Genomic DNA, 11,556 nt, shown 5'->3' with positions numbered 1-11,556 from the left:
GCTGCAAGCTAAACTCCATCTTGGCACAGTGTCACCATCTGGGGCAGAGAGACTGCACATGGAACTGCTGTAATGCTCTATGGTTCCGGGTGCTCTTCAATAGCAGCTGCTGCTGCTGAGGAACATCTGAGCCTCCCAGCAGCCTCTTTGTAAGCACAAATCAATAATGTCCAGTTTCTCCGCTTATTCAATCTTTAATGCCTTCCCCATTGCTTATGACCTTTGGCCCCTCTTCCAGATGGATGCATCTCCACCTCCTGGAGCCTGGCCGGCCTATCCATCATTGATGTGGGTGTCTCACATTTCGGAAGCTATACAACATCATACGGAAGACCCTGTCCAGTGAATTCATTCTTAAGCCCAGCTTTAGTAATCCTTGTCAGATCCAGGAATACTTGTGGCCTTTTGCTGCAATCTCCTCTAGACAAATTGGTTTTAAGCTCCTTTGTTCACGCAGAAGCAGCTTTTCTCAGCCTTCCAGTCTCCTTTATATGTTGTCTGACATCACAGTTAACACAGACCGTCTCTTAGTAACCAAAGAACTCAGCAGACCGGGGGGGGGGGGGCGCTGGCTGGAGAAAAAGCGGCCACTGGAGCCCTGAAGGCAGCCAGCCTGCCTCCCAGCAAAGCTTTTAGGCTTCAGTAGGGAATGCAAGTAGCCCAAAATGGGGAAGAACTGGGAACAGAAGAGGAAGAGTTGGAGGAACTGGGAGGCATCAATGAACAACTAATAAGGAAACACCAGCTGCCACTCTCAGCACAGTCAGCCTTCAGCTATGTTCCCCCCCGACGCAAAGATCCCCCTGAACTCAGCTATTTTCACCAAGAGAGCAAGGTGCGTAGAGCAGAGGGGAAGGAGCAGTCCAGTTTTGGGACTCATGAGGAAGGAATCCAGTTTTGAACTGCTGTTTCACTGAAGGAACGAAGTGGGAAGGAGGGGGAGAGAGTGAAAGGCAACTCAAAACTTTAAGCAGCTAAAAGCAGCTAATAGGGAGCCGGTGTGTGTAGTGGTTGAGAGCGGAGGACTCCACATGCAGTGCTGGATGAACTTGGGCCTGTCACACTTCTCTGAAGTCTGTCAGCCTCACTCTCCTCACAGAGTGTTTGTTGTGGGGGAGGAAGGGAAAGGAGATTGTGAGCCCCTTTGAGACTCCTTAGGGTAGTGATAAAGCGGGGTATCAAATCCAAACTCCTCCTCCTCTTCTTCTTCTTCTAGCAAATTCTCTATTAGCAGTTGTATCTGTGCTACAGGTAATTTCTCAATATTTGCACACACACAACCTTCCATTGGTGCCAGCTCTGGACTGGCCCATTTGGAAAACGACTTGTCCAGACTTCCACTTGTCCTGTGCCAAGAAAGCATGGGTCCAAGCGGTTTTCTGTTTGTCCTGCCACTTTCCCTGGGAAAACCCACCCTTTACTGTTCAATCCCTGGAACATCAATCCCTGGAAAACCTGACTGCCGTTTGTTCCGATTCAGTGGTAAAGTTCAGCTTTCCCTGGGGAAAAGTGGTGGGAGAAGTGGAAGTCTGCATGAGCCCTAAGTGAGGGTCATGTGTCTGCTTTTTCTCCCTCACAAGCAATAGTCTGTATTTGTCCTTGGAGTCATTCTGCTGGTTCTTGTTTCCTTAGACTCTTGTTTCTTCTTACTCCTTTCCTAGATCCTTCTGTTTACAGTCCCCCCTCTGGGATCTGAGCTTTTCTGTCCCTTAGGAGAGTTCTGTGTCCTGCCTCTTTGTGACAGAAGGGCAGCTCAGGAGATCACTATCGAGAGGCTTCAGTGGCCTCCATCTTCACAAAAGCTCTTTAACCTATTACATGACACATTAATTGGGAAGAAGCGTGTTGCCCCGACCTGTGTGGGACAGTTGTAGCAAAGCCAAAGGCAGTGCTCCAATCTATGCGCAGTTCTCGGCTCCAGATCGATTTTCAACATCAGGGCTGAACGTTAAAGCTATGTGGTGCTGCCGTCATGAAAAGCGCATGTGGGCATTGTGCTCACAGCAGACTCAACCAAACCTCATTATATCTGTCAGTTTTATTGGTATGATTCTTTGTAACCTGTGTCGTCTTGTCAGTTAACGGCATGGCATTTCTTCCCCCCTTTATTTTAAGCCAGGAATTGTTTCCCTGTACGACTGCATCTTTAAAAGACCCATGGGCTATGACGAAAAACTCCACCGCTGTGACAGAGAACACGCCAAAAGCAGAGGACTTCATATTAATGATGAGGTGACCAAATTGATGATCTGGGCTGCAGTTTGACGGCAATCACTATTTGCTCATCTTTCTGTTCTCCCAGTCATGAGAACTGCAGCTCCCCTCCTCCTTGGCCACTGGCCATGCCGGCTGGAGCTGGTGGGAGTGGCAGTTCATCAATAGCCAGGGAGCCACAGGCTGCCACACCTGCTGCAAAGTGCTTTACAAATGCTAAGTATCGTGTAGGTTTGAGGAGGCGACAAGAACAGCTAGTGGTCACTCTGAACCCACTTCATGGACCATAGCTGTGTCAATTTTATGAATGCTCCTCTATCCCACCAACAACAGTAATGATACTAAAGACTATAGACAGTAAAGGACACTGACAATGAAGTGCACCTAGAGGAGGGCGACCAGGAGCACCAAGAACACAAATGCAAACCCAAAGCACAGTCCCATGAAACACCCACCACCATTTATAGAACCAAAGAGTTGGAAGGGCCTCCCGGGGTCATCTAGTTCAGCCCTCTGCAATGCAGAAATCTTGGCAGTTTCCCCCATCCAAATTTAAACCAGACCAGACCCTGCTTAGCTTTGCAAATGTGCTAGCAATTTCATTGCTGCACCACTAGGAGGACACAGGCCTGTCCCTCCACCCCCACCCTGTCCCCCTCCACCCTGTTCCACCTTTGCTCTGGATGTGGATCAAAAGTGGGAAGGCACCTGACAGAATGATACCACAAGATGGGCAGGGAGCGGAGGAAAGAACATTTTGGCAGCAGCCCTGCACTAAGCACCAGTTTCACCCTCTTGCCATACTCAGAAATAACATCTAACATTTCTTAACAGGAAAAAGCAAGGCCTATGGCAGTCTTGTCCTCCTCTGAATATGGGCGACGCATAGACAAGCCCGTGGAGCAGTTGGTCCGAGACCATGTGCGCATTAAACACGTTCAGGCGGAATTCTACAGGAAAAACGGAATAGCTTGCTTGATAGAAAAATCATCCAGAAACATTGAAGCAACCTAAGGCTACTTGTTGTGATTGATAGCAGGGAAGAATTAATGTGCCTGGGTTTTGTTTCTGTATTATTTCCTGTACTGTGCTACTGGGATTTTGGGGAAATTCCAATATTGCATCATATCATCTGATGAATTCTTTGCAGGGTTGCTAAATTAAGTGAGACATGTTTTACTTGAATGTGCCTGTAACATGGCAACATTTATGCAACGAGCAGCTCACAACAGCATTCTACAAGGAGCATTAGCTCATAATACAATATTCGGGGAAGAGGGCGCAGTTGCTCCCATGACAAGGGGGTTTTCACTTTTTTCAGTGCATCCTGCTTGCTAAAGCAGCCATGTGCTTGTCTGTGAGTACTAGACTCAACCATTTCTTATGACATGCTAATAATATGCAGGTTAGAGCTTTGATTCACAAATCAATGGATGTTAGATCACAAATGAAGGCGCTGACAACATGCTTTTGCTTAATGTGTCTTTTCTCCCCTCATTCTTGGAAACAAAACCTTGTTGCATATCTCATCGTTACCATGTCTTATAGTGTTAACAGCTTAGTATAGTTCTAAAGCAAAATTCTTCATCCATGCATTCAGAATGCTCAGATAATGATAAATCTGCAAAATAAAAAAGCTTAGGAAAAGATATGCATTTATTTGACAGTACAGTATGCACATCATGATTCACAGAGCCAAAGGCAGCCCACCAAACTTGGGCTGGAGCTGTGTCCAAGTTCAGGGGTCACCAACCTCACATTCAGAGGTGTTATGGCACCTGCAAAGGCCTTCTTTGCTGCATCTGGGATGAACCATAATCCCCAGATTCATTTTTAAGCAAAGCTTATAGTATTTTAGAATCTGAGATATGAAGCAAAATATATAAGCAGCATTAATTTTTTTGTGAGAAACTAACCTGCTCCAACCCCTCTCACTTACTTCCCCACTCTGGTCTGGGGAAAAATCCTGTGGGTGCCCAGAGGAAGAGCTGCCTGAGTAGTGAGAAGGGGAGGGGGAGCATAAGTGCTTTTTGAGAGAAGGAACACAGGCATTTGTGGTCTGTGTGAGAGGCAGACAAATGGCTGTGTGCCTGCGGTCTGTATGTGTCTGCTTTGTTGAGATTCCTACATTGCAGGGGGTAGGACCAGATGACTCTACAGTTCTATCACCTGGTGGTTCTATGTGCACCTGAGTGTGAATGTGGTGTGGGCACCATGTAACTTGCCTGGTACTGGGGAATGCTCCCTGTTGCAATTAGGCAGCAACATCCTCTGTGTGTTTGTTTGAGAGAGAATCAATATTGTGCAGTCTCCACACTCAGGATCAGCAGGACATAGCAGACTTCCCATTGTAAGCCGAAGGTTATCCAGGTGTGGGAATGATGGCAATTACTAAAGTCTCCCCAATTTTCTATTATGCCACTCCTCCATGACAGCCATTTTTTGAAGGGTGTCCATGGCACTTTCTCAGAATTCAAAATGTGCCAGGCCATCCCTGCCCTAGTGCTTGAAGAAGGGAATTATTCAAATCAAGATTTACAGCCCCAAATATATATTTAAATCTCTATTTCCATACAGTATTGTTATTGTTACAGCTCTTGGCCTGTAGCTGTAAAAAGCAAGCAGACACAACCATGGCTTGAGGTGAGAAGCAATTTGGAAGAAACTTACGAGCCACTTGGACTGGCAGTGATGTTTCTTTTAGTGCCATCACAGGTATTATTGTAACTTTAAGGGGCCAGAAGCCAAAGGGCAATGTCTTAGGGGTCCAAGCAAATGTCTGGAAGTTGTGTCTGGGATGGGTTTTCCTTTAACTGCTTTAAAATGGTTCTGGAGCTCTGTCTTATAAGATGTTGCAACAAGACGGGGAAGGACTTCTTAGAGCTGAAACTAACAAGGTTGGAGCACTTTCACTGCAAATGTGGGTGTTTTTTCAGTGAATGAATTTAATCCTTTCCCCCCTGTATAGTCCAAATGGTGGAATTAGCCCTAGAAGGGGAGTTTCCATTAGCACCAATATAGCAGCTTGTGTTAGTCTTCATCAGAATTGCAGTGGGGAAGAAATAACTAACACACCTCCCTGTGATCCCTTAGTAAAACAGCCTCTCCTGCTAGCTATTAACATTAAACATCACTTTAATGTCACTGCTAGTTCAGCTCACAAATTCAGGCATCCGTGAAGAGTCAATAGCCTGAAAATAACGAATCTCTTGGCATTTCCTGTGGCAATTTGTTTTGGGCCGGGGGGGGGGGAGTGTAACAAAATATTTTTTCCCAGTTTTATTTGGGATGAATACAGTCACACTAAAAATAAATTTAGTTGTATTTTACCAGCCTTTTGGCACATTCTCTTTATGTATTGTTAGAGGACTGAGCTGTTCCACAGTGGAACGGTCTCCCTCAGGAGGTGGTGGACTCTACTTTCTTGAAGGTTTTTAAGCAGAGGTTGGATCTGTCATGGATGCTTTAGCTGAGATTCCGGTATTGCAGGGGGAAGGCCTAGATGACCCTTGGGGTTTCTTCCAGCTCTACAATTCGATAACTCAATGACTGGCCCAGAAAACAAGATTCAGTTTTTTTTAAATCACAGTAGCTTACCAAGTCCCAAATTTAAAATAATAATAATAAACCAATCTTCATAGATCTGTCAGCATCATTTGGATTCTATTTCAATCACCAGCTCAGCCTATAAGAGTTAGAAAAAATTTTCTTGTGCAGGTATTCCACTATATCACTTCTGGTCTTCAGTGACTCAAATTCAAAAAATGGAATCTGAAAGTTAAAAGGAAGGAAGAATGTATTACTGAAAGCATTTTTCAGGAAGCAAACTCAGATAATTTTTTTTCTGTGAAATTAGAGGAATTGGTCTGTTGCTTATTTTTTCTTATGTATTGTATCCTATAGTTTTTGATATAAGAAATAAAAAGAGCAATAACAATTTAATTAAAAATCAGTCCACAGCCACTATAGCACAACACAACTGATACAACAGGCAGAAAAAACATTGAGTGGTCTGCTGAGTGATCTTCAAGTGGTTCATGGGGGGCAGGAGAAGTTTGGAAACTACTTTTATAGATCTATTCCATCTTTGGGAAGAATTATATACACCTAGGGTAGAATTCTCCTAGCAATCCCATTCACCTGTGGGGAGTGAACCACCCAATAACAGTACCTCTGCCTCATCTGGAATGAGTTTCCATTTATTAACCCCAATCTAGTCCATTACTGTGACCATGAATTGTTTCAGGATGCCCATAGCCTTGCCTCAAGTCAGCGACAAAGAGAAAAAGTTGGGTGTCACCTGTATATTGGTGACACTTGACGCCAAATCTCTGGATGACCTCTTCCATCTGCTTCATGTAGATGTTCCACAGCCTGGAGCAGAGTGTGGAACCTTGTGGGGACCCCAAGCAAAGCTGCCATAGTGTCAAGCGGTGCTCCAACAGCCCCACCCTCTGGAACTGCTCCTCCAAATAAAAGCAGGACCAGTCCTAAGCAGTGCCTTCAACACTCAGCTCAGTCAGACTGTTAAGAAGGATGCCATTGTCAACAGTACTGAAAGCCGCTGAGAGGTCTGAGGAATCCAACAGAACCACGCTCCCCTGCCCTTCTCTTTCTTGGGAAAGGTCATCTCGTTATGACCAAGGCAGTTTCTCTGTGCCAAAGCCAGTTCTGAAGCCAAATCAAAATGGTTAAAAAAACCCCAAAAACAAAACAAAACCCCCAGCTTCCTCCAGAAGTATCCTAGCATTTGCCAGCTGCCACTCTCTTCAGCAACTTGCCCAGGAATAGGATATTAACCCCTGGCCTGCAATTGTTGACATTTTCCAGGCCCAGATTAAGCATTCAATGGGGGTAGGTATCAGCTCTTAAGAGCCCAAGCTTCAAGAGAGAGTCTGAGGCAGCAATATGGATTTCCAGTGCTACCTGCTGTTCACACTACCTTGCCCCGGCTACAATTTTCCATTCCACTTTGAACAGCAACCATTTGATTCACCCCAACTGCTTCAAGTATTTACCTGCACAACTTCGTAACCAGCTAGCTGTAGGTGCCTTTGCTTAATGGCCTCTTTTCCAAGAAGATTGTGACTGTTTGTGCAAAATCTTCTTTGATCATCAATGCAGAGAGCTATTCTGCCAATCAAACACAAAATAAGATTAAATATTTATCGCATTTGAATCAAACTTTTATGACATCCTGCATAGTTGTTGTTTTTTAGGATATTACACGTCTTGGGTAATACAAATACCTGACAAAACCTCCATGGTGCAATGTGGCTGCCATTTCCCTGCAGTGGGATGTCATATTGCTCTTAGCATTTGAACCACAGAATCTTGTGAAGTACCTCGACCCCAGGGGAAGATCCCACAGGAGGAGCACACCTTGCCAAGTTCTTTGAAAGTGGTCTGTCTCTCAGTGCAATTGTTTAACTGAAATGTTTCTGGAGTCTCGTGGGATGCAGCCCCAGGGAAGCAACAAGCAAAGACACAAATTGAAAGAACAGAAAATTGTACACCACTTGCACTACTCTGTTTATGTTTAGCATCTTGCTTACCTTTGGTATGCCTCTTCATGTCTATTAGCTGGTAGTACAAATCCTTCATCATTGAGTTTAATCTCGATATCTGGTGCGAGGAAGGAGCAAGAAAAAAGTTACTATGTTTCTATAGCAGGGATGGTCAACTGGTAGATTGCGAGGGCTCTGTGGTAGATTGCTGCCCTGCCCCCCCCCCCGACTCAAAAAAAGAAAAAGGAAAGGGAAAAAAGGCCCAACAATTTTGACTTCCTAAAAAAAGCTCTACAATTTTGGTAGATCACTGCCAGTTGTTTTAATAGTGGGAGTAGATCTCAGTCTCTTGAAAGTTGGACATGCCTGTTCTATAGCATATACTATATATGTTGTGCCTCTTTTTGTTTGGGCAAAACCACCCAAAATACTTGAGCATTATTCTTCTTTACCATCTGGAATGTGGAAAGCATATGTGGGCCTTTCTGCTTCTTATCTACACTTGATATGAATGCAAAGTATGAGATCTGTTAAAAGAAAACCATCTCTCATAATAGAAAAACATTAAGTATTAAAGGTAGCAAGAGGTTAAAAGTATCGTCTACATCCTATTTCCAACTCATTTAGTCTGCATGTGAATGGCGGGTGGGGGGTGGATGGGTCAAAAGAGGATTTCTATGATGGTAAGGACCGCTTTTCCTTCTGCAGAATAGTATAGTATCTGGCAGTCAACCGGATACTGACACACACAACCATGGGAATTTCCTGCAATAATATGCTGAGCAAGGAGGCATTTGGCAAGTAACTCTACTATTTAGGAGAAGCAATCATGTCAGGGATCATCTATAACTTTGTGAAGGGTTTTTTTGTTTTGTTTTGTTTTGTTTTGTTTGTTTGTTACTGCATTCATTCATGCAAAGTACAGGTCTGTTGAAGATGAATGCAGCATTACTTTACACACTGAAACAGAAATTTTCATAATTATGGGGCTGTGACCATTAACATTTGCATTCAGCAAGACACGCATTAGCAACAGCTTCCCTACCCAGAGTATAGCAGTATGGTGTCAACACGTGAGAGGCAAAATATATCCGGGCCCCCAAGAGGTCAGTGAGGCCAGCCTTTACTCTGCTGTAGAGGTGACTGTCTACCAAGGACTCCATTGAACGATCTGGCGTGAGAAAGGACTTGACAATGTACTTGGGACGGAGTTGGGGACCCTATTAAGACAGGAGAGGAAAATAAGCAGTTTCTTCCTGCAGGTAGAAATACTAATAAATATGCAAGCAGTTTGGTACAAGGACAGGAATGGGTTGCAAGGGAACACTTGGTGGCACAGAACAAGTTATTTGCAGTCTTTTTTTGGAAGGTCCTTATATAGGTACTCTGCTGAACTGAAAGCCCAACGGGCTACGCACGGAACACTAAGCTACCAGCAAAATTCAGTATGACTGCTGCTATTGACAGTTACTAATTAGCATCATTACTTAAGGCTGCTCATTTTATTATGCAACACTGTTGCCTATTCTGAATAAACATGTGCAGGATCAAAACATGCACAAAAAGGAATAGCATATTCTCATACCTCGTAGGAAGGACACTCCAGTGTAACTGTTAGAAATAGCTGGGTCAACTGAGAAAGAACAGACTTCTTCAAACCAGGTCCTTCAGCTGGGATAAAAGAATCAGAGGCATCGAGAAAGATGGTTACACAATTTATTTTCCTTTTTTTAAAAAAAGGGGGGGCTAAGAAACAGCTGCTTAAAGCTATTTCCTAAGCTTTCATTTCACAGGAAAGCTACTAGAGTCACCAAGGGGAGTGTAAAGTAAGATTTGCTACCAACTCTGCTGTACAATTAACAAAATACTGGGAGGCTGCCCCCGAGCTCCTGCCCCACTTCAATCCTACTGCAGATGTAATTTCCCAAGGTCTCTCCAAGACCCACTCCTGTTCTCCAATGCGAATTCACAACTTCCATTACTAGCCCATGTGAGTTAACAATGTTACCAGGGGCATGTCATTTATTTGAGGTGACATTTCTGAACATCCACATCCCTAGACAAGCTATATACTTACCTTGCAACTGCTGCAGAAAATAGGGACTAAAGACTTTTGCCAGGAAATTCAGGGGATAGCGTTCAACTAGGGTGCATGCATGAAGAAGGCTCAAGAATACATGGGGCTGAAACTGGGCCGATCGAGTGCTGAGTATCCTTTCAAGCTTTTGGAAAAGAGAAGGAGCACACGGAGGCAAATAGTTGAGTTTCCCAAATGGAATAATCTGCTCAGCGATTTGAGCAGTGGTGAAGTTGTCAGCATTGTAGATGAAACTTTCTGCCACTGCATTGAAGATGCTTTTAGAAAGGATGCGCTTCCTGCTGCAGAACTGCATGACTTTGGAAACTGCACAGGGATGCATGGTGAAGGCGTATTTGGCAACATGTCTTTCTAGAGCTTCAGTGAAGAACTGGTCGTTGTGTCCAAAATGAATGAAAGCCTCCAGTACCTTTTCTAGCTCATTGTCAGTCAAATATGGGACGTGCCGTACTGAATGCTTGCAAAGCTTTATCACTAGAGGAATGGCTTGGGTTTGATCAAGAACCACCAGAGCATTTAACACTGTACTTGTCATTTCGGGGCTGAACTGAGGAACCCGAGTTACAGTTAAATTGCTCATTTTGTTTAATAGGGCTTGGTACTTTCCTCTCTCCCCGACACCCAGCTGCAGCATTTTGTAGACCATAGCCATTTCATCAGCCTTCCAGTCCTCCAGGTTTGTACTTTGAACTTGGTCCATAATTTGTTCCAGAATAGCACAACTTGGACCCTCTAGATTGAACAAGGATTCTCCAAGAACACACAGATTTCTAATAGTCATCTGGCCTTTATCAAGGCGTTCTTGGCTCTCTGACACCAAACGAACCATCAAAGTACTCCAGGGATCCACACGTAATTTTATCAAAGCATTTAGTGAATTTACAAGACCAGATTCAGACAGGCTTCGTGATTCTTGTTCCAGTTGGAAGCAAAGTGACCTGAAGACTTCATCCTCCATCACCTCTTCTGGATTATTCAGCATACTGTCCTCCAGTTGAACATCACACAACCGCTGAAGGACAGCTGCCACCATGGTGTCAGATAAACTTTCCAATGTGCTTACAAATCTGAAAATGTCTTTGTATGAACAGAAACAGTTCAACTTCTTCAAAAACACCTGTTCATCTGTCCACGTGCTGCCAGATTTTACACTGTTACCAGCTTCTCCATGGAGTTGCACCATTCCCGTAACATAGCCGGGGTGATTTCCCAGTTCCATATGGTAGTTTCTACAAGCCATGCACTGAAAACCACAGACTGAACACACTGTTCGCAATGTTGAAGAACCATGGGGACATAACCTGAACTGCCTAATTTGCTGGCCAAAATGGTTCAAGGCTGTGCCTCGAGTTAGTAGCTGCCTACATGCTTGCATTCTAGAAATAGATGCCTGGATACATCTAAAATTCATGGAAGCCATTTCAGGTCTGCTTTGAACATTTCTCCCTGAAAGAAAAACAACAACTAAAAGTCAGTGTCACTATAGAGATATCCTGGTTAGCCTTCGAGAGCTTTTATTATTATTATTTATTTTTTAAAAAACAGCATGAAAAGAAAGGTCAAGAGATGGCACAATGAGGACTGTGTCCATCCCATAGCTCTACAGAAGGGGAGACTAAGTACATAACACGGTACTGTCCAATGAATCAAGTGTCTTAATAACCTCAAATTTCCATATTCATGGAGAATCACATTTCTAGCCATTATAGATGCAAAGCTATGCTTCAAAGTGTGATG

The 11,556-nt window shown here is 44.0% G+C and overlaps 2 protein-coding genes across 3 annotated transcripts; one reads left to right on the top strand and one right to left on the bottom strand.

Annotated features, from left to right (window-relative positions):
* The first annotated feature begins 558 nt into the window (after nucleotides 1-558).
* Nucleotides 559-3,679, top strand: CFAP90 (cilia and flagella associated protein 90). The gene is made up of 3 exons (XM_053397540.1): nucleotides 559-835; nucleotides 2,116-2,232; nucleotides 3,049-3,679. Exons 1-3 carry the CDS (start codon nucleotides 650-652, stop codon nucleotides 3,226-3,228), a joined length of 483 nt encoding a protein of 160 aa, XP_053253515.1. The 5' UTR covers nucleotides 559-649; the 3' UTR covers nucleotides 3,229-3,679.
* A 1,652-nt stretch (nucleotides 3,680-5,331) lies between these two features.
* FASTKD3 (FAST kinase domains 3) lies at nucleotides 5,332-11,298 on the bottom strand. Of its 2 annotated transcripts, XM_053397538.1 has the most exons (6): nucleotides 9,799-11,298; nucleotides 9,307-9,392; nucleotides 8,767-8,941; nucleotides 7,770-7,839; nucleotides 7,233-7,347; nucleotides 5,332-5,985 (listed from the first exon to the last, which is right to left on the bottom strand). In XM_053397538.1, the coding sequence occupies exons 1-6, from the start codon at nucleotides 11,237-11,239 to the stop codon at nucleotides 5,887-5,889; spliced, it is 1,986 nt and encodes a 661-aa protein (XP_053253513.1). In that variant the 5' UTR covers nucleotides 11,240-11,298; the 3' UTR covers nucleotides 5,332-5,886. The 2 variants fall into 2 exon arrangements, with proteins under 2 accessions (XP_053253513.1, XP_053253514.1); XM_053397539.1 differs by lacking the exon at nucleotides 5,332-5,985 and having other exon boundaries at nucleotides 7,235-7,342.
* Between the last annotated feature and the right edge of the window lie 258 nt (nucleotides 11,299-11,556).

This window comes from Podarcis raffonei, chromosome 7 (assembly GCF_027172205.1).
Source record: "Podarcis raffonei isolate rPodRaf1 chromosome 7, rPodRaf1.pri, whole genome shotgun sequence".
Classification (NCBI taxonomy): Eukaryota; Metazoa; Chordata; class Lepidosauria; order Squamata; family Lacertidae; genus Podarcis; species Podarcis raffonei.
Note: the sequence above shows the minus strand (reverse complement) of the source record. Positions and strands in the feature narration are given on the sequence as shown.